The 22,676-nt window shown below is 37.8% G+C and overlaps 1 protein-coding gene across 6 annotated transcripts in view; it reads left to right on the top strand.

The window, feature by feature from the left end:
* The window catches only part of sima (similar), a 309,049-nt gene that overhangs the window by 210,203 nt on the left and 76,170 nt on the right, over positions 1 to 22,676 (top strand). For 4 of the 6 annotated variants that reach the window (XM_067763673.1, XM_067763670.1, XM_067763671.1 and 1 more), the window contains one exon: positions 1,734 to 2,761. In XM_067763673.1, coding sequence (XP_067619774.1) covers positions 1,734 to 2,761 — 1,028 coding nt within the window. The other 2 variants (XM_067763680.1, XM_067763677.1) reach the window with 2 other exon arrangements.

The raw sequence follows: 22,676 nt of genomic DNA, 5'->3' as shown, positions 1-22,676 counted from the left end.
GACAAGGAGGAAGAAATGCTCGCTTTGTATGCTTGAAGAAACAGAACTTCTTATTTTTTACATAAACACATCTTCGGCTAGGTACATGTTTTTCCAATAGACTGTAAATTGTATTATTAAAGTTAGACATTTTTTTTCTACATTATCTAGATAACTTTTCAGTTAAGTAAATATCATGGAATTCACATAACAAGTTTATGTTAATTATTTGTGTGAATTTGTATTATTTGAATAAGTTTTTTATTACATAAAGGTGAGATGAAAACTGTAGGCTTTGTTTGGTGGTTGTCAAAAACAAATTACCATATAAAAACGCATACAAACACACATGTATTCACACACACACACACACACACACACAGCCATAGTTGTCGATTCAACTTTGCAAATAAAAAATGCAACCGAGCGAATCTTATTTGCTCGATTCAAATAATAATTTATTCAAGCGAATAAATGCTTTAAAAAAATTTTGCCGGTAAAAAATGAGCAAGAAAATCAGAATACGAAACTAAAATAAAATTAAGAATTCACATGAAGAGTAATGAGTTGTATAATGCTCCCTGCAGTTTACAATTAATGAGTGCAAAATTTAATGTAAAGAAACGGAAGACTCTTGGGCGCTCTTGAGTGCATTGCACTTAAGTATAGATGCGTTTACAATTTGAGTGTAAAATGCTTTTAAGAGCAATCTTTTTGATATCATTTTTCATACATTTGCTTTTTTATAGATACTAGCATGACGGAACGATACAAGGTGGCAGCACGGGACAGCTGATTATAAACTTTTTTTAGTTGATTTGATACATCAACTTTCGGCGCGTACGATTTTGACATTTGTCCATCGAATTTACAAAAACAAAGTACATGAAATTTTTATTTATGTTTGTAGGTATGTCACCATGCTGCCACCTTGTATGGTTCGCCATGGATTCTAGCAGCTATTAAACTCTTTTCGTTTTGACTCTAGTTGTGAGAATATGAGTACACAGACAAGATTTGAACGAATTTGTATTTAAAGCTGATTATTTGTTTAAATGCTTGTATTGCTTTTATTTAAACAAAAAAATATAAAACAAACGATGGTTTTTTCCTATTCACGTTTGGCTACTATGTACATATTTAATTGCAATTAGATGATTGGTCTCATGTCATACAGAGCGACATCTGTGTGTACTTAACAGAATTCGCTTTTGTTCCCTTAGCTTTCATTATTGTTGCTATATTGAAAACTCATTGAAGAGCTATTTGTGAAATCACGTGCAACCGATCTTGAGTAGAAAAAAAAAGTGAAAAATATTATGCATATTTAGATAATAGAAGCTGGGCAATTTGCAAACTACATATGTATGTACATAAATCATGATACATATGCACATATAATATACAATTAATATAGATAACAAGTATGCATACATGTAAGTATGTATTGAAATAAGATCTCTTAAAGGCAATTAAGTCCGTAAGGCTATCATAAATAAATAAATACTCAAATAAATAAAGTTCTCATAAACTGTGTGCTGAAACTAGCAAAAATGAAAGTGATAAAATAACCAAACTCTTTTGTGAACACAAACCAAATCTGCTGAATCCTTTGGTTATATAAATATATTAAACTGCGGAATGCGTTGAATTTCCCATTTATCTTGAATTCTGTATGCGTGTGTTGATGAAACAAACAAATCGCCAAAAAAAAAAAAATTATAATAAATATCGCGATGTGTAAATTTTTGCAGCAATCTTGAAAACAACAATGAGATTTATTCGCTTGCACAATACGAGGCAAGCAAGCGTAAAGTTGAGGAGTGCGACAGCGAAAACGATAAAGGCGACATTAGTGATAACGGTAGCCACGTCAATATCATAACTACCAACGTCAACGTCAGCTCAACAAATAACAACAACAAAAACATATTGAAAGAGTGTCAATCCATAGAATATATTTTACAAAAACAACAAGAAAATCAAGAAACACTTAATAAAACTGATAAAAATTATTTGCATTCGATTAAATCAATAAACCAAACACCAATACCACACCTAACCCCAACTACCGACAACGATCTCAGCAACGATCGTAACAATAATACCAATAAAATCAAAAATAATTTGTACACCGTTATTAAACGCGAACAATCACCAATAATTGATACGAAACCGTTAACTACCTCAGCCGCACCTTCACTAAATAATAATAAAACAATTTTACGTGAAAATTCACTTTCACCGTTGCGCCGCAATTTACAAACCAAATGCTTCATTGGCAATAATAACTCTGCTAACAAAAAGAAAATCAACATCGATCAAAACAATAAAAACTCATTTATTGCAAAAAAATCGTTCGAAGAGAAACGTCCCAAATCAGTTACAGCTTCGGTATTTCGCCCCGCCACATCTGTTGATTTGAGTACGTCATCAGCGGGATCACTATCATCAGTGTTGCCACCGATCACCAGCAATACGTCGGCGGTATTTGCGAGTACATCGAATGCTTCCTTACCGCCATTGAATGCTGCGCCACGGGCTCAGTCTGTGACGGCTTCCGTATTTACACCTATATCGCAGTTGTGTCTTAAGCAACAACAAAACACTAAAACTTATTCCATTATATCAATACCAACAACGGCAACAACATTAATACTCAGTGGGCAAGAACAAGAACAGTCACAGCCACAGATCTCAACAAAGATACACCAGCAACAGAAGCAACAACAAGATATGAATAAATTCTTGTCGTTCGCGGATGATGCCACCGAGGTAGCAAGTGAGTAAAAAAAAAATTTCAAATTAATAATATATGTAATTAATTCATAAACATACATTCCAATTTTTTTCAACAATTAAAGCTAGGGATGTGCGACTAATTGATTAAATTTTCGTTTGTCTGATTAATCAATCATTAATTAAACACTTTTCATGACTAATCAAGTTCTGAGCAAAGATGTGATTTTTTTAAATTATAAAAATGCCTAAAAAATACGGAAGAACATTTTTATGGACCACGGCTTTGTAAATATAGTTTGTTGTTGTGTAGTAGACGAAGTCTATTATTAAACATAAAATAAAAAAAATTAATTTTCTGATGAATCAAGTTAATTAGAATATAATAATTAATAAAAACGTGATAAATAGCGAAATTATTTATTTTGATTAATCGTAACTATTTTCTGAATAATTGAGTAACCAAGTTTTTAATAACTCGCACATCCAGTTAATTGATTAATCCCATATATCCCCAATTATAATTGATAATTTAATCTTTGAAGATGTCAAGGTATAACAAATTGTTTAAACACCATCGATGTATCCGTATGATAACTGAAACGGCATTTTTTTTATTTGTGTTCGATTGTTAGAACTTTGCTACCAACAAAATTTAAATTAAAAATTTATGTATGTTTTTGCTCTGGTACTGAAGCATTTATAATGAGAAAAATAGTATTCTAACGCTAATAAGCTTTTGCGAATGAAGTTCTACTAATACATGCCCTGAAGGGAAAACGTCTAGTTCTGAACTTTATACTTATAATACGTTCGGACTATTCGCCCCAGTCTCTTTTACATGCATCCAACTATCGAATGTCCTAGGCGGTGGAAATTGTCCCCCGCTGCATTACCTTTTCTATAGTTCCGAACTTGTCAAAATCTAGCTACTATCGAACTACTTCTTAAACAGGTCTAATAATTAACCAGAAATTTGTTTGACTAGTTACTACACTTACGCATAAAACCTAGCAGTCAAAATGATTAGCAAATTTCGTCATCTATCTCCTTTTATTAGTTCTCTAAGTTGTGAAAAAAAAATTTGTGAATTGCGTTGTAGTTTAATTTATTATAGTCCAACATTGTAAAAGTATGAAGTCTCTCAAAATTCTTATTGATTTTAACCATTTTTTTCATAAATTGTTTTAGACTTTCTTCCATATAAAATGTGTAGAAATTTAATTTGGGTCTGATCTCGAAAAATGTCACTCAGTCCACGCAATAGAGTTCTCCACGTCTTGGAAACTTTCTCTATGCCTTAAATATTTACAAATATTATCATTCGGGTGAACATTTTTAAAAGGGATTTTGAATATGTATTTTAATTAAATTGCATTTTGGAAACCATAAGGGAAAGCTCTATTTAAATATATTAAATTTTTTCCGTCCCGTTACAACCTGAACAACTGTGCGGCGTGGGATCGCCCGGCGTTGTTTTTTCTTTATAAATTTTGTTTCCAAAGTTTCGAAAGTCATTCGTTTTTAAACACGAAACGGCTATTAGTGCTTAAAATAAATTACAGATTAGGCTGATTAAACATCTGCTACGAAATCGATACTTTTTTCGCCTAACTACAGATACAATAAAATCTGTTTAATCTGTGTATGGTCTTTGTAAATGTACCTTAGATATCGGGACACGTTGCGTTTACGTGTCCACCCCAGGCAACGCATCACCTCAGATGAGCAATAGAAAAAGACGGACGACTATTTACAGCAGATAATGACAGAAATAATAGTTATAATATTAAACAGTATTTGTTAGTGCACAATAAATATGCCAAAAGTGTAAACAAAATTAAATGACGTTAAATTATGTTTGCTAAACTTAAACTAAAAAAAAAAATTTCGAACTACATACACATGTACATTAACGCTGCATAACCAGATAAACAAATATGATAAAACTGCCGTAGTTTTTTTTTTTACTAAATTAATAGATGACGTAGCGCGTCAACGCTTGCCAAGTAATGTTGGCTCTAATAAAGATATACAGGTTTTTTAATACCAAATATTGATGAAGCAAATAAGATATGCAAATAGGCAATGGAAAAAAAAAAAAATAAGTTTGGGCATAAGTTCGAGACTATGAAAATTTGCTAATCTTTTAAAATCTTAAATTCAATTTTATATTTCATTTCATATTCATTTTAGAATTTACATTAGTACAGTAAGATAATATATCTTTTATAGTACAACAAACAGTGTCATAGAAATGTTTTAGCTAGATTGAATAAAATTTTGGGATAAAAAAGGGATACACAGCATAACTGAAGTTAACCTAAGTTAATGACGCTATAAATTATTGTATCCTTTGTTAAGGATACTAAAAAAATAATTTTTTTTGGGTCTCAAGACCTTTATTATTATTTATTCACTAATTTAATTATTGGTCGTAAGACCTTACTTTCTTACTCACTAATTAAAACTAAACGTTTACAACTAACTGCTTACAACTGACTGACTTAAAAATGGTAAATTAGTTCTAAATATAACTTAATTCTACCTGTGCCAGCATTATTTCGTTCGGCGCATGCCGGATGTTGTTCCCAATTCAATTCCGGATGTCGTTCACAATATTTGTGTTTTTGCTGATCAGGCGTCTGGGCCTTTTCCTGTTTGCTTCAAAATTATTATTAAGTATTTTGAGCCATCAACTTGCGTATTGCTGACTAAGCTCTTTACGTTAGCGTCAGCTCGAATGTTGACTTAGTTGGTGCTAACTCCTCCACCCCAAAAACGAACGTCCTCGTTTGTTAAGGTAGGTATTTCGGATGCTACAGGTTCCTTGTTATCGTTTACCTGGATGCTTACTTTGTAGCTTGATAGCTCTTCTGGTTCCTTTGTAAAATGTCTTCTTATTACTGGTGCGAATATGAGTCCTCCTAGGCAGATTATTATCATGATTATTAGAGAAAAATTTGTGATTATGGCTGCTATGTGTTTTGTGCGCAATGAATTTATACGATTTGTGTTATTTATATGGAGTTCCTTCATCATTTCCAAACTTAGGATTTCTTCTTCTTGTTTTGATGGGACATTTGACTGGAGAATTGCAGGTAGTGGTTTGCTGGTTAGTAGTTCGTTAAAAGAATATATCTGTTTATTGATACGAACTGTGGAATTATGGTACTGTATTGCGTATGACTCTGTCAGGCTTACTTTTTGGTTGTCGATATCTATAGTGCCGTTGTATTGATTTAGTAGTAGGATGCCAGGAGTGATGCTTTCTACGGTTGGGATGTGCTGATTATTAACAAAAACGCATTCAGCTGGCTTGCTTCTCGGTAGAGGTGGGACACAGGTAGTGTTGCTAATGTCTACTATAGCCTTACGGTTACATATTCTTACATTATTATTTTCTTTACATTTAGATTCAATTCCATATACTACGTTATTATTACATGTTACAATGTCCTCGTAAGGGACTTTATTAATAAATTTTCCTATCTTTATAGGTTTTATCAAAATTGACTCACAAATGTCTTCATTTGTTATTTTTAATCCTATTATGTAAAATAACATTTTATCGTTTGTTGCAATTTTTACGCTTGCGATTTCTAGTGATTCTTCTATACTACTTAGGGTAAAATTGTTTTTTTCATATATTGACTTAATTAACATAATTTCTTCATTTGAAAATATATAGGAGTTGACTGACTATGCCGGCCTTAGCCCAATGTATCGCATAGTCTATATTAATTATTTCTTCTTTTATAATTTTTAACTTATATTTCATTTCAATAGCAAAATTATGTTGAGTGTGTTCATCCGTTTGTATGGATTTCGCGATTTTATTAGAAATTGCTGTAATTTCATTTATTTTATCAAAAATTACTTTATTAATTACCACTTGCTGGTTATTATTTTCAACTATATTATTTATTTCATTTTCTAAGATGACTTGGTCGTCGTGGTCGGGATTTCCTGCGATCCACTTCCAGATGGTTCCTAGTTCATTAATTGCTCTTTTAAATTTCCTTGGTTTAAGTCTATTCAAATAATCTTGTATTGATCTTAATTCATTATTGAGAATGGGCAAGAGGGGGTTTCCTTCATTGATTTGTGTCCTAATGGTATGGCTAAGTTCATTTAGTGTCTTTTGGCATACGTCCAGATCTATTTTATGTATAATTTTGTAAGTTCCTGTTCGAATTTTGGTTTGTCCCGTATTAAATGTTGCAAGTTGAGAGTTGGAGTAATCTATTATTTTAAAGTCCGCGTACACTAGGTGCACGAGAAGTCTGTAAGAGAGAATTTTGAAGGGGGAGTTTCTTATTTTACTAAAATCATATTAAGTCTTAATGTTACTCTTATGTACTATTCTTCCTTTTTCAGTAATTACTACACTAGATTTATCTTCTTTCACAATTTCCTTCCTATATCTAGCAGTGAGTTTTGATCCTATTCTTTTATTAATCCTAACATAAATTATGTCACCAGGAGTGTATGTCTTAATGGGTTTCCGTGTTTTATTATGGATTTCTAAATCCTTTTCTTGTCTTTTCCGAAGGGTTTCTATGTTTTCTCGCCGTGAATTCTCGTATTGTTCTGGGTCTATCGATACTCGTCTACCGAAAAATGTTTCTATAGGTCGTTTTCCTGTTGCAGAGTGTATGGAGTAATTATATTCATATGTGCATCTATCTAATAGTTCTTGAAATGAACGATGGGTGCGTTCTGTTTGGAGGCAGCGCATAATTTCCGATAAGGTGGAATGAAACCTTTCCACTTGACCATTAACTGTGCTTGCGTATGGGGGTGTTTTAAAGATTTTAATTCCAAGTTGATCTTCTACCATGAATTGTATGGATAGTGAGTTTAGGGACTTTTCATTGTCGATAACTATTGTCTTAGGTACACCAAATGCGAAGAGTATTTGTCGCAAAGGTTCTCTGATATCTTCTATTGCCTTTGACTGTATTATTCTTACCTGGGCATATTTAGAAAATTTATCTACTGCTGTTAGTACCAGGCGTTTCTCCGTATTATAGATATCTATGTGAACTATTTCACCAGGGTACTGGGGAATTGGGGTTTTAAGTAGATGTGGTTTATTAGGGTGACGGTCATATTTATTTTCTTTACAAACTTTGCACTGTTTAATTATATTTTCTATTCTTGCTGTCATTTTTGGGAAGTAATATTTTTGTATTAGTTGTTTTTTGTTTTCATCCCTGTTTCTATGTGCTCGTGTGTGTTCTTTTAATATTTCCTCATTTTGAACATCCTCGTTTACTAAATCTTGTACTTTTGTTTGGGTATAGCGAATTTTGTAATTGGAAAAATGAAGGGGATAGATTTCCTGAATTTTTCCAATTATTTCTTCAGAGGTAAATAAGCCGTTTATCACTGAAGGATTTAGGTAACGTTTTAGTAGTGCTGTTAAATCGTCGGTTGAAAATTGGGGTTTACAAATTAAGTGTCTATGATAGGTCGGGAATGGTATTTTAAACTGATAGCTGTCTTCATCTCCTAGCGAGATCCAAATTTGGTTTTTGAAGGCATTTATGGGTCCTTCTACTGCTGGGATTAGGTTGTGCGATGAACTCTCGTCTGAGTGCGTCGCGACTGATAAAGAATTTAACTCAAATGGCCTTGATAATGTATCTGCAACTACATTGGCCTTTCCTGGTTTATATTGTATTTCATAGTTATATTCCTCTAGTATTGCTTTCCATCGTTTTAATTAAGAGTTAGTGTTCTTATTGCTTAAGGCATAGGTGAGTGGCTGATGGTCAGTGTGTATAATAACTTTTGCTGTGCCGTATAGGTAATTTCTGAAGGAATTTAAAGCCCAAATTATTGAAAGCATTTCCTTTTCATTTACTGCATAATTTTCTTCAGCTTTGTTTAATGTTCTTGAAATAAATGTGATCGGTTTGCCATTCTGTTCCAAAACTGCGCCTATGGCATATTGTGAGGCATCTGTAGTTAAGTCGAAACCTTTACTGTAATCGGGGTATTGTAGGATAACATCTTTGGATGTGAGGGTGGCTTTAATTTTATTGAATGCTTCTTTTGCTTTTTCATTCAAATTTATTAGAATTTTCCTTGAACTGCTTTTAGACATTCTTCCTTCCTCTCCTCGAAGTAGGGATGTCAGTGGTTTTGCTAGTTTCGCATAATCTTGGATGAATCTTCTATAATATCCGGATAAACCCAAGAATGAGCGTAAGTCTTTAATTGTTTTGGGGTAGGGGAAATCTGTTATTGATTGTACTTTGGCTGGGTTTGTAGAGATTCCGTCAGAAGAGACGACAAATCCCAGGAATTCGACTTTCTTTTTGAAAAAGTCGCATTTGTCAATCTGGACTTTCATGTTTGCCTTGTTTAGAGTTTCGAAAATTGTGTCAATATGTGCAGCGTGCGTTTTTTCGTCCTCGCTAAATATAATTATATAGTCTATGTATACATAGCAAATTCTACCTATGTGTTCCCTAAGTATGTCGTCCAGTGTCCGTTGAAAGATGGCAGGGGCGTTCTTTAAGCCAAAAGGAAGTCTCGTGAACTCGTATTTTCCGTTGTTCACTGAAAAAGCTGTTTTTTCCACGTCAGATTCCTTAAGAGGAATTTGATGGAAACCGCTTTTTAAGTCAATCACTGAGAAAATTCGATTCTTTCCTAATTGGGAAAGTACCTCGTTTATCTCGGGTATTGGGTACCTATCTGCGATTGTTACTTGATTAAGTTTCCTGTAATCAATGACCATTCGAAATTTTTTTTCCCCTGAGGCATCGTCCTTTTTAGGCACGACCCAGACGGGTGAGTTGTATGGGGATCTTGATTTGCGTATTATTCCGTCCTCTAGCAGTTTGTTTACCTGAGTTTCAACTTCCTGCTTAAGGCTCATGGGATATGGGTATGATTTTGAGTATATTGGTGTGTCAGAATTTGTGCGAATTTCGGCAACTACTTTTGTTGTATAAGTTAATTTTTCGTTTGGCTCTGAAAATAAATTACGATGTTTCTGTGCTAATTGTCTAATTTCGTTTTTTTCTTCCGTGGTCATGTGTTGGTCCCGAATTTGTATTGTGTTAACATTTTGTACACTGTATTGTCTTAAAAAGATTTTTTTTATGTTTGCTATAACCATAAAATTTTCTTTCGTATGTATGACCGCTGAGAGTTCCTTTAGGCTGTCATTGCCTAGTATTGCATGAAAGGTTTTGAGAGTGGGTAGTAAGAAGAATTTAAGCTTGTAGTTTTCTAAGTTGAAGAGGTTGAGATATGTGTGGTGGGTAATTTTGATTTTTCCCCCGACAGAATTTGCAAAAAAAGGGTTGTCGTTTTCTATTGATTTTGTTACTAAGCTGGACTGGATATAATTTTTGTTAGATCCAGTGTCCACTAAAATGTTTAAAATTTCGCCGCTCTTCGTCCTGCATCTAAAGTAGGGTAACGAAGAGCTGTTCAATCTAAAAAATGTACATCACTCAGATCCTGCGGTTCTTCCTTTTCGTTGTTAAAGGTTGTGTTCTGATTGTGGTCGTTTGGATCTTCGTAGTATTGGTCTTGGTAGTATTGGTCATGGTAGTGTTGGTTATCCGTCGCTCCGTCGGTGTTTATGTGAAAGTTCCTTTGAACTTTGATAGGGGGATGGTTTATCATTGATGTATAAGGTGGCCGTTTGCCCATTTCTTGAGCTTTAGGGCGGTTCATATAATTTACCGCTCTTGTCCTGACGCTTTCGTCTACGTCCATGGGTTGAGGTGGTTTAGGTGGTCTTGGAGGAGCGTGGTGTTGTTGGTTAAAAGGGTTTTGTGGTTGGTATCTATTTACCTGGTTTGGGTTTTGGTTGGCGTATAGCTGATAGTTGGGAGGATTCAAATTTTGTTGATGATAGTTTTGTGGAATGGGATTTGATAAGGGTTGAGGTAGGTGTGCTAGTTCGGGGTAAAACCTTGATTGTGGTTGGAGTTGTTGGTAAGATTGCGGCTGGGGGTATTTTACCGTGAAGTGCTGCTGTCGTGGATTCGGAGAATTAAAGCTTTGTTGACGGGAGTTAGACATCTGGTTGTTCGCGTGGTATGCCCTGAAGTTTTGGTTTTCGAGCTTCAGACAAAGGTGTAAGGCTTCTGGCAAACTCTTTGGTTCCTTTATGCCAAGTAACCTGGGGAGATCACCCGAAAGTCCTCTGACGAAGGTGTCGAGGGCCTTAGCTCGGTAATTCTCAGTTAACAGGTGAACTGCTTCTTCACCTATCTCCATACAGCCTATTTTATTTAAAAGTAGTGATAGGTGTCCGTATACCTTCTGGTAGAACTCATTAATGGACATTCGTCCTTGTATGAGACATGTCATTTGGTACTCTAAAGTGCCTATGTCTCGTTTGTCGGCGTAGTGGGTAGTTAGACAGCGGGAAATTGCTGTCCAATCTAAAGGGGTGTTGTACGATTCTAAAGCTATGTCTGCCTTTCCAATTATCTTATTCCTAATAACATTCAAAATGCCGAAATATCTAGGTGTGCCCTTTGAGGGTTCATAAATTCTCAAAATTCTTTCAACACTCTTTTTCCAGGAGCTAAACTCTGAGGAATTTCCTGAGAATTCTCTTAATGAACGTACAACATCTGGAATCTTATCCATTTCACTCATATTATTTTGGAATTGGGCGTCTATAGTTTGATCAGTTATGATGGGATTTGTTGTGTTGTTAAGGACACTCTGTACTATATTAGGCACGCTTGCCTCTATGGCTAGGGATATCATGCTTTTTATCATATTGGCCAAGTCTGGTGAAATTTGGTTATTAGCGCTTGGCGGTGCTGGTGGTGCAGCAGGAGGGTTAGCTCCAAGCATTGAGGGTCTAATCAAATTGTTTGGGTTCGACATTGTAAGGAATTTTTGATTTTTTTCTTTCGGTAAGGGATTTGATTTTCTGGACTTCTTAAATCACAAAAAAAATTACGATTGTCTTGAAAAGGATTTTCCTAAATTTTTTTTTTTTTTTTTATTTCCGCACTTTCACTTTTAAAATGAAATATCTAAGTTATTAAATTCTAAATTATTTAAATTTTTGAGTGACTTCCACAATAAGTATTCGAATTTCGTAATTGTAATTTTTATGTAATAATTTACTTCTCTTATTTTTTTATAATTTTTAATTCCTATAAATCTTTTTGAAATTTACTTATTTTTCAATATTTTTCTTTTTCCTTAAAAAAAATTTTTTTTCGCTCATTACTTTCTAAATTTTTCAAATATGCGTTTTTAAGATGAAATTTCAAAATTTAGTAGATTTGAATTTTTTTGTTTTAAATATTTTTCTTAAATATATAAATATTTTCTTACATTAATTTCAGCTCCATCTCGATAAGTGTGTATTTTTCCCTTTTCCTGGCGGTACTCGTGGTACACTGGCTTATACCTTGTTGCTGGGGGTGGCTCCTTGGCTGGTATCGTTGGGGCGTCCGGGAAGTTTGGAAGTTTTCACTACCCCTTTCACGCCTCTTCTTATAGTAATATAAACTGGAATAGTTTTTCTTTCGTAGCACTTTATTATTTGTGGTACTTATTGAAAGTTTTTTTCTACCGGTTTTCTTTCTATTGTGGCACTTTTTGTATTGTGGCACTTTTTTTTGAAAGTTAATGCTATACTGGTGGCACTTTTGGAATTTTTTGATAACAGTTTCCTTCGCGGCACTTTATTAAGCTTTATACCGATTTTACAACACTATAACTTTACCAGGCCAAGCCTTTTAGCTCGGGCGCCAATTATTGCATCCTTTGTTAAGGATACTAAAAAAATAATTTTTTTTGGGTCTCAAGACCTTTATTATTATTTATTCACTAATTTAATTATTGGTCGTAAGACCTTACTTTCTTACTCACTAATTAAAACTAAACGTTTACAACTAACTGCTTACAACTGACTGACTTAAAAATGGTAAATTAGTTCTAAATATAACTTAATTCTACCTGTGCCAGCATTATTTCGTTCGGCGCATGCCGGATGTTGTTCCCAATTCAATTCCGGATGTCGTTCACAATATTTGTGTTTTTGCTGATCAGGCGTCTGGGCCTTTTCCTGTTTGCTTCAAAATTATTATTAAGTATTTTGAGCCATCAACTTGCGTATTGCTGACTAAGCTCTTTACGTTAGCGTCAGCTCGAATGTTGACTTAGTTGGTGCTAACTTATATAAAGTACAGTAGTAAGAATATAAAATATATATAGATATAGAGACATATTACCCTCACTAGGGTAGGCACCTTGTCGTTGGTGTGAGGGCTTAGCCGAACTCCATAGCGCCCGACTATGAGGCGGAGCTGTTTAGGATTAACATCTACGCCGTTTCGCCTCATAGGAGGACGGCGGGATATCGGTGACCAAGAACTGCCAACCCCCTAATCCAGGGTGTTATGCGGTCCGTGCCTATTGGCCGATTTGCGGCCAGGGGATAAATTCGGCTGTATTCGAACGGAGCCTTCCCGATACCGGGGCACCTCGGGAAGTATTTATGGCCCTACCACAGTAAGAAGCGCTGCTGTGGCGGACTGTTCTTTCCCCGTATATAATACTAGACCGCTGAGCCCGCCTTGTCGGGCAGGTGGTCGTACGACCAAGATGAACGACTCATTACCTGATTGTAATAAGGACGATGATAAGAGGAAGACTGAGTCGCAAGTCAAGGACGACAAATACGCATTAAGCGATGCGTCGGACTCGGGTAGCGAGAGTAGTGCTGATTCAATGAACTCCGTGTTGGAGAAGCACACAAATGAAAACGTAGTAGAAGAGTGGAGATGGGTACGGAGCAAAGGAAGTAAAAGAGCTCTCTCGCAGTACCGTGCGGCACTAAGAATTGTACAACGCTTGGGAGCAGGGTCGACCCAACAGAAGTAGAGATCGAGCGCTTGGAATGGGTCCATGAGGCGGTAGAAGTAGGTCGACGGCAGTTCAAAAGGTTTGCTGCGAGAAACCCTCGGTTCTGCATCCGGTACGAGGAGGAAGAAGCGTCGCATGGCAGAAAGAAGAGGCAAAGTTCGGCGGAAGGCGACAAGCCTGCTTTCAAGAGGCAGAAGGGACCCAGTCCTAGAGCCGCGAGGCAGGGCAGTCTCTTAGAGAAGACAAGTAGGCCCAAAGCTGTAAGACAAATGGGCCCCAATAGCGAGGTAGCAACTACCTCGAAAGCTGCGAGTCAGAGGGAAGTTCCAACTACGGGAGTAGAAGATAAGCCAAAGGGAGATAACGCTAAGACTCCGGCTTTCTCGGAGGTGCTAAAGGGAGTTAACGCTAAGACTCCGGCTTTCACGGAGGTGCCAAAGGGAGATAACACTAAGACTCCGGCTTTTCCCGAGATGAGTGATGTGGCAAAGCAGTCACTGACTGTGGCGCTGGTTGAATGTAACCGTCCTTTCGGACAAATAACTACTGAAAGGTGGATATCTGTGGAAAGGGAGCTTATTAGCTTAATGCTTAAGATGATGCGGGAACAACCAAGTAAACCCTTCCAACCTTTGATTCGGGGGATGGTATAATGGTGTGAAGATGATAGCGTGCGACAACATCGCGAGCTTGCTGTGGCTGGAGGAAGTGGTTCCAAACCTCCAAAGGCAAGGCACGAACGCGCGGTTTGAGCTGGTGGATAAAGCGCAATCCCCACGGTGCCAAAAGTTAAGGTATGGATACCATGCGTGATGAAGTCGGAGGATACACTGCGACTTCTGCAGAATTAGAATCCGAACATACCGACACAGGATTGGAACGTACTAACTGTATCTCGGCCTACCGGGGAAAGTCAGTTCTACATCTTCCAAATAAAGCAGGCGGAGGATATTTTGTACACGCAGCTTGGCAAAATGTCCTTTGGCACTGGCAAAATTTACATGCGACTCAGGAAAAGATGTCCCAAGGGTAAAAATTCTAACACGAACTCCTCCTAAACCTTGAGGAGGGTTCGTGACGCTGATCCAGGAGCCGTGGTTCTCATCGGGTGGAAAGGTTTCTGGACTTAGCGCGCGCGGGTTTGGCGTTTACTACGCGCAAACGGAAGGACGGGTATGGTAAGGAAACAGCTACATTCATATATGCTGCCTAATTACACCACTGGTGACCTCGTAGCGGTGGCCGTTGAGCAAAAGAATAAGCAGGCATTTATCCTGGCGTCCTCCTACATGGCCCATGCTGCGGAGGTTCCACCGATGGAGTGCAAAAGGATAGTGCAGGAGGAAGGGCGCAAAGGGCGATTGGTCATAGGCGCAGACGCAAATCAGCACCACAATGCATGGGGAGGAGCAGATACGAACGAGAGAGGCGAATCTCTATTTTTTTACATCCTGCAAACCAATTTGCAGATAGCCTACAGGGGAAATGTCCCTACATACATTGGTCCCACATCCAGCAATGTTCGGGATATTACATTGTCTCCGAACGTGATATATCAAGGTATGATTGGATGGTTCTTGATAGACCATCCTTCTCCGACCATGCGTATATCAGCTTCAGCATGCCCCTAAAGAGGGTAAAGAAGGGAGGAACCTTTAGAAACCGTAGGTCAACGAAAAGAGACTAAATTCCAGAAACATGTAGAAAGAAAACTGGGACAACCCAAAAATTCCAGAAACATGTAGAAACAAAACTTGGACAACCCAAAGAGGTTGCCAATGTGGAGGAACTGGAGGAGTCGAATGAATTCCTAACAAGGACTCTTATGACTGCGTATAACAAAGCTTGTCCTCTAAGAAGTTTCAGAGGAAAAGCAAAGCCGACATGGTGGAGCAATGAGTTGAGTCTTCTAAGAAGACAGGTAAAAGAAATGTTTAAGCTCGCAAAGAGCGCGGAAATCGAAGCGTGTCGGGACGAGTACAGGGATCTGCTGAGGACCTACAAGCGTGAAATTTCCAGGGCGAAGAGAATCTCATGGAAAAGTTTCTGTACGGACATAGAGTGATCCAGCGAAACAGCACGGTTGAAAAAAGTCCGACCAAGGGAAACATAGTCCAGGGACTAATAAAGAAAGAGAACGAGGAATGGTCACATAATAGAGAGGAATCCCTTGAGGTGCTTCTCGACACACATTTCCCATCGGGAGACGGTTTAGAAGAGCCAGCAGACATCACTCACACTTCGATCACGGAGCGGGTAGTGCCGCGCTTGGTGACTGGTACTGAAATACACTAAAATCCAGAAACATGTAGAAACAAAACTGGGACAACCCAAAGAGGTTGCCAATGTGGAGGATCTGGAGGAGTCAAATGAATTCCTAACAAGGACTCTTATGACTGCGTAAAAGAAAGCTTGCCCTCTAAGAAGATTCAGAGGAAAAGCAAAGCCGATTTGGTGGAGCAATGAGCTGAGGCTCAAAAGAAGACAGATAAAACAAATGTTTAAGCTCGCAAAGAGCGCGGAAAGCGAAGCGTGTCGAGACGAGTACAGGGATCTGCTGGGGATCTACAAGCGTGAAATTTCCAGGGCGAAGAGAATCTCATGGAAAAGTTTCTGTACGGACATAGAGTGCTCCAGCGAAACAGCACGGTTGAAAAAAGTCCTAGCAAAGGGGGAAACATAGTCCAGGGACTAATAAAGAAAAAGAGCGGGGAATGGTCACGTAATAGTGAGGAATTCCTTGAGGTGCTTCTCGACACACATTTCCCATCGGGAGACGGTTTAGAAGAGCCAGCAGATATCACTTACACTTCGATCACGGAGCTGGTAGTGCCGCGCTTGGTGACTGATACCAAGCAGCGAAAACGTTTTTTAAATTTAAATCGCTGGGACGGTATATTCCCGGCCATGCTACAAGTTTCAAGTATGGCGGTCGTGGAACGGCTTAAAATAATATTCGATGGGTGCATAAGGCTGAATCATGTACCGCACTCTTGGAGAACTGCTCGTGTAGCTTTCCTACCAAAGGCGGGGAAGATCGGTCACGTATCCCAAAGACCATTGACCCATTAGCTTAACATCATTTCTGCTCAAAACCTTTGAGAGGCTGATAGATGTGTACATAGTGTCCAACGTGGATGAAAAGCTGCTCTCCACAACACAACATGCGTACACCAAAGGCAAGTCGGTAGACACCGCATTGCATAGGGTGGTAATTAGCATAGAGAAATCCCTGGAATATAATAGGTATGCTCTAGGAGTCTTCTTGGACATTGCCGGGGCTTTCAATAATGTTTGTAAATGGGCGATTATGGATGGTCTTAATTACATTAAAGTACATCCCGCCTTAATCAGACGGATCGGCTGCATGTTAAATTGCAGGAAGATTACATCACAATGTGGATTGTACGAGGCCACGAAATCAGTGGACAGGAGCACGCCGTAGGGAGGGGTGCTATCACCTCTGTTGTGGACGCAGGTCATCAACCAACTGCTCCGGCGATTCGATGAGGGACCCGTAATACTTACGGCTTACGCAGATTACGTTGCAATTGGCATAAGCGGAAAGTGCCTTCCAACGATTAGTTCTTTGATGGATCGGGCGCCTCGGGATATTCATACCTGGGCATCTAATGTTGGGTTGAAAGTCAATGCCGAGAAGACGGATATGGTCTTGTTTACAAAGAGGTACAAGGTCCCAAATTCGACCAGGCCTAAGTTAGGAGGGGTGACCTTACAGGAGAAACCTTGCACAAAATATATAGGGATCATCCTAGACAGTAAGCTGTGATGGAAGCTCAACGTGGAGGAGAGGGTGAAGAAGGCCTCAACGGCACTCTATGCATGTAAAAGAATGCTGGGGTGTACGTGGGGCTTATCGCCCTCTCTTTCTCATTGGGTTTCACAGCGATTGTAAGCCCTATTCTATACTATGGAGCTCTTGTTTGGTGGAAAGCCACACAAAAAACAACATACCTCGAAAAATTAGAGGGGGTATGCAGGCTATCGATGCTTAGCATTACGGGAGCCCTGAAAACAACCCCGACGGCTGCACTGTACATTCTACACATTCCACCTGTAGACCTGGTAGAACATAGCATTAACAGCTGCGACCAGGCTCGGTGCCTCGGGGCAGCTTGAGCGCCGACCATATGGCCATAGTAGTATAGCGTCATCAAGCACAAGACGAACAGACTACCTGATTCCCTATCTGCCCTTCGAGGGAGATCTTAAGGCCACAATAGAGGTGGACGGTTGGCGCAAGGGTGCGCAAATGGCGGACGAGGCGATACATGTGTACACAGATGGTTCCAACGTAGTGGAAGGAGTAGGGTCTGCGGTATACTGTGCTGATCCGGAAATAAGCAGATCCTACAGGCTGTCGGATTACTGTAGGGTTTTCCAAGCGGAAATATTAGCCGTAACCAAAGCAGTAGAAACCCTGGAAGAGAATAGCTTAAGCTGCAACCGTGTTAACTTTTATATTGACAGTCAAGCAGCAATTAAGACAATAATCTCGCATAGCACACCATCTAAATGCGTGTTAGAGTGTAAGCAGTCTCTGGAGAGAATCGGGACAGGGAGAAGCATACATCTATATTGGGTCCCAGGGCATATGGGAATATATGGGAAAGAAAAAGCGGACGAACTGGCTAAAAAGGGCGCATCCCTTGAAACTTGCTCCGTTGACGTCCCAATTATAGACTGGGCGAGATTAAGCGAAGGCGAGAGGTGCACATGATCGACCAAGCGAGAAAAGCGTGGGTTCAAGCGCGGGGCTGTAAACTGCCGAAGATTATGTGTAGGTCTTACAACCTTAGAAGTTGCTTCTATCATTGAAACGAGAGGAATCGAGACTCATGACGGGTATTCTGTCTGGACACTGCCTTCTGGCGTCACATGCCTTTAAATTAGGCTTCGTCAGTGAACGCAGATGTAGGAAGTGCGGGTTGGAAAAGGAAACGATCGAGCACGTTATGTGCTCGTGCACTGCACTTGCCAGGCTAAGACTCCAGCTATTAGGAGTGATACAGCTGTCAGATATAGAAACAGCAAGTGGCTTAAGTCCTAGGAAGCTTCTAGTATTTGCCAAGAGGACGGAGTTATTTTCTAGCATAGGTCCTGGTTTTTGATAGGGTTTTTCAGTTTGGTAACACTACGTACTAAATCAGTCTATGTGATGTCCTCATGGACCGGCCAGTTGAACCTAACCTAACCTAGAGACATATTAAAGACAGTTAATTAAAACTATGCTTAAGGTGGACGATTTAGGAAAAAATTGAGTGAAAAAATGGTCAGTTTTAATGTGAATTACTGTGAAGAGAAATAATTGAAAAGAATGCGCTTATAGTTGCTTTGTTTACCTTGTAAGATACGGAATAAAGAATAGAAGTAATGTCGTCAAGACTTTATTATAACAAATGATCTCATTAAAGTAATGAACAATTCAAGTATTGATTATGAGGATATGAGGAACACTGAAGTACACTACAACTAAAGTAGTAGGAGTGTGAAGGTGAAATGCTTCATGTTAAGCAATTTACATTTGTAAATTACTTTTTTTATTTTTTATAAAATTAGAATACAATTATTTTGCGTAAAGGTTTTAAGCCTTTGTAGCCCTTAAAATTTTTATGTAGCTTTTTTTTAAGTTTTTTTTTTGGTCATCTATTGAAAGAGTTTTCGCAACACTGTAATTTCAAACAAAAGTCTGGGTTTCTGCTGGTTTTTTTTTTTTTGTTTGATGACCACCACGAATGAGACTTATATAATTTTGAATACAATTTGATCTATATCAAAACGTAACAGCTCGCTTCAATAAGAAAATTTTTACATTTTATATTACCAGTTAGAATTGAGTCATTAATTGAAGTCAAGAATGCTGTTTCTTAATATCTGTATGAATTCAATGTGCTAGGGGCATATGAAAACAATTCTAGGGCGTCGAGATATAGTGGTATTCCACTTGGCATCGATGTAGGATTACAGTCACTTATATGATCTCACAGTTATATGATTCCACAGTTGGTACGGGACAAATCATACGCATTTTTTCAAATTCCGACCTACACTAAAGTCAAACTACAACTTTTCCAGACAAACTATTTACTGCATTATTGTTAGGTGGCCCATGTATAAATTAAAATAGAAACTTTGTTTTAAAATATGTTTATATGAGTGTTAAAAATCTAGCATGCGTTTGTGCGAAACAGTAAAAAGCCCAGATTTCTTGGTTACAATGAGCCAGGTGAAATTTCACCGAATTTTATAATATTTCATACAAACCGAAACTCGTGTTTAGTAATACTTTGATCAAATTAATATTATTAAATAACTAAACAACTAGCATATGTTTACTTAAAAAAAATTTATGTAGTAAAAATTAAGTGGTTTGAAGGGACACCTATCAAATTCAGTTCTCACATTCAGATTTCCCAGAAATGAACATTGTGAGTTTAATATGCAGGAATAAAAACATAATTGCCAATACCTACACCTACATATATGGCATCACTTTATTTTGTCTTGGATCCCAAGCTAGAATACTGAAGAAATTTTATCGGAACTTGAAAATATAAAAACAATAAGTTTGACATGTTAGTGTTTATTTTTTAAATTTTTATTCTTCATAAATTTGTTTGTGGCCACCGTGGTGTGATGGTAGTGTGCTCCGCCTACCACACCGTATGCCCTGGGTTCGCACCCCGGGCAAAGCAACATCAAAATTTTAGAAATAAGGTTTTTAAATTAGAAGAAAATTTTTCTAAGCGGGGTCGCCCCTCGGCAGTGTGGCAAGCGCTCCGGGTGTATTTCTGCCATGAAAAGCTCTCAGTGAAAACTCATCTGCCTTGCAGGAGCACGACGCAAATTGGAAGAGAAGCTCGGCCTTAGATCTCTTCGGAGGTTATCGCACCTTACATTTATTTTTTTTTTTTTAATTTTTTCAATAGAAACAACGCAAACAATACAATAAAATTATTGCGAGTTCTCTTGGTTCACATATTTCACAATTTCACGCGCCCAACGCTTTTATTTAATTGTCTGATGAACTAGACTGATGAGGAGTGTGATGACTAGTATCTAGGACCTACCTGATTATTTTCTATCTTTAAGTATTATTACTACTTAATGTAAGTATTGTTTTCAATAAAACTGTTTAACTTAAAAAAATTTTTTTAATTATTTTATTTTCAAGTTTTTAGTCTTTATTTAATTGCCTATTATTTCAAATTCTATTTAGTTCATTTAGTGACTCATTAGCCGTGTTTTTTAACACGCGCGTATACGTTTCGTTTGCGCGTGTTAAAAAACGCCTATCTTCGCTTAGATAATGCTTAGGAGACCCATCTAGCGGCTGTGGTAAAACAACTAGCTACAGCAACAGGGTGTACCGAAAAGCGGAGACGCAACGCTCTGATGGCCATAGGGTATAACATATAGCTGAATCAGTTGCGATGAATTGTGGACACACATATAATACATAGAATTAGTGTACAGGGTGAAACAAAGACACATATTTCAGTTACATCTGAGTATAATGCGTATTGAAATTTAGTAGGAAAAAATTTATGCGCAGCAATTTCAGAGGTGTATTTATAGTTTGTCTCTTAGCAGTCAATATAAAGTTTAAGCGTAAACGGATATACGCGTGTTAAAAAACACGTCTATTATTACAAGGACTCTTTCCTGACAATTTGTTACAACCTAAGTCCTCAATACATAATCCTTCCAAAGACTTTAATCGACTCTGCGCCACGTATGCTTGTCCCTCCTCCAACTCCAAAATATTTTGATGTCACTTCTACCGGACTGTATGCAATATTTGTTCCAAATATCAGCCAAATCGGGCATCATAGGTCGCTTTCTATTCATGTATGTATTATGTGTTCCAAATATGGATCAAATCAAATCTGATCACAAATACGATTTTGTGAATATCTCGATCCTTGCGCCACCTAGCGGCGATTTTTTTGATAGGTCGCTTTCTATTCCTGTATGTATTATGTGTTCCAAGCATGAGCCAAATCGGACCACAAATACGATTTTTGTGAATATCTCGATCTTTGCGCCACCTAGCGGCGATTTTTTTTTCATAAGTCGCTTTTTATTCTTGCATGTATTATGGGTTCCAAATATGAGCCAAATCGGACCACAAATATGATTTTTGTGAATATCTCGATCCATGCGCCACCTAGCGGCCATTTTTTTTTTATAAGTCGCTTTTTATTCTTGCATGTATTATGTGTTCCAAATATGAGCCAAATCGGACCACAAATACGATTTTTGTGAATATCTCGATCCATGCGCCACCTAGCGGCGATTTTTTTTACAGGTCGATTTTTATTCTTGCATGTATTATGTGTTCCAAATATGGACCAAATCAAATCGGACCACAAATACGATATTTGTGAATATCTCGATCCTTGCGCCACCTAGCGCCGTTTTTTTTTGAACGGTCGCTTTCTACTCTTGTATGTATTATGTGTTCCAAGCATGAGCAAAATCGGACCATAAATACGATTTTTGTGAATATCTCGATCCTTGCGCCACCTAGCGCCGAATTTTTTTCATAAGGCTTTTTATTCCTGCCTGTATTATGTGTTCCAAATATGAGTAAAATCGGACCACAAATACGATTTTTGTGAATATCTCTATCCATGCGCCAGCTAGCGGCGATTTTTTTCTCATAAGTCGCTTTTTATTCTTGCATGTATTATGTGTTCCAAATATGAGCCAAATCGGACCACAAATACGATTTTTGTGAATATCTCGATCCATGCGCCACCTATCGATTTTTTTCTCAGGTCGATTTCTATTCTTGTATGTATTATGTGTTCCAAATATGAGCCAAATCGGACCACAAATGCGAATTTTGCGAATATCTCGATCCTTGCGCCACCTAGCGGCGATTTTTTTCTTATTATTACATTGTCATCGGGTTCTGAACTACATTCCAAGTTTCAAGCTTGTAGCTTATCGGGAAGCTACTTAAATTTTAATTACAAGATTCGTTCACAACGGCCGTTCAGCCTGTCAAGTCAACCTAAATAAAACCGTTTAAAAAAGTTCTTGGGTAGCGCTGCCGA

The sequence above is a fragment of the Eurosta solidaginis genome, chromosome 1, assembly GCF_040869045.1.
Source record: "Eurosta solidaginis isolate ZX-2024a chromosome 1, ASM4086904v1, whole genome shotgun sequence".
In the NCBI taxonomy this organism is placed as follows: domain Eukaryota; kingdom Metazoa; phylum Arthropoda; class Insecta; order Diptera; family Tephritidae; genus Eurosta; species Eurosta solidaginis.
The sequence above is the reverse complement of the archived record's forward strand: the minus strand, read 5'-3'. Positions and strand labels throughout refer to the sequence as shown.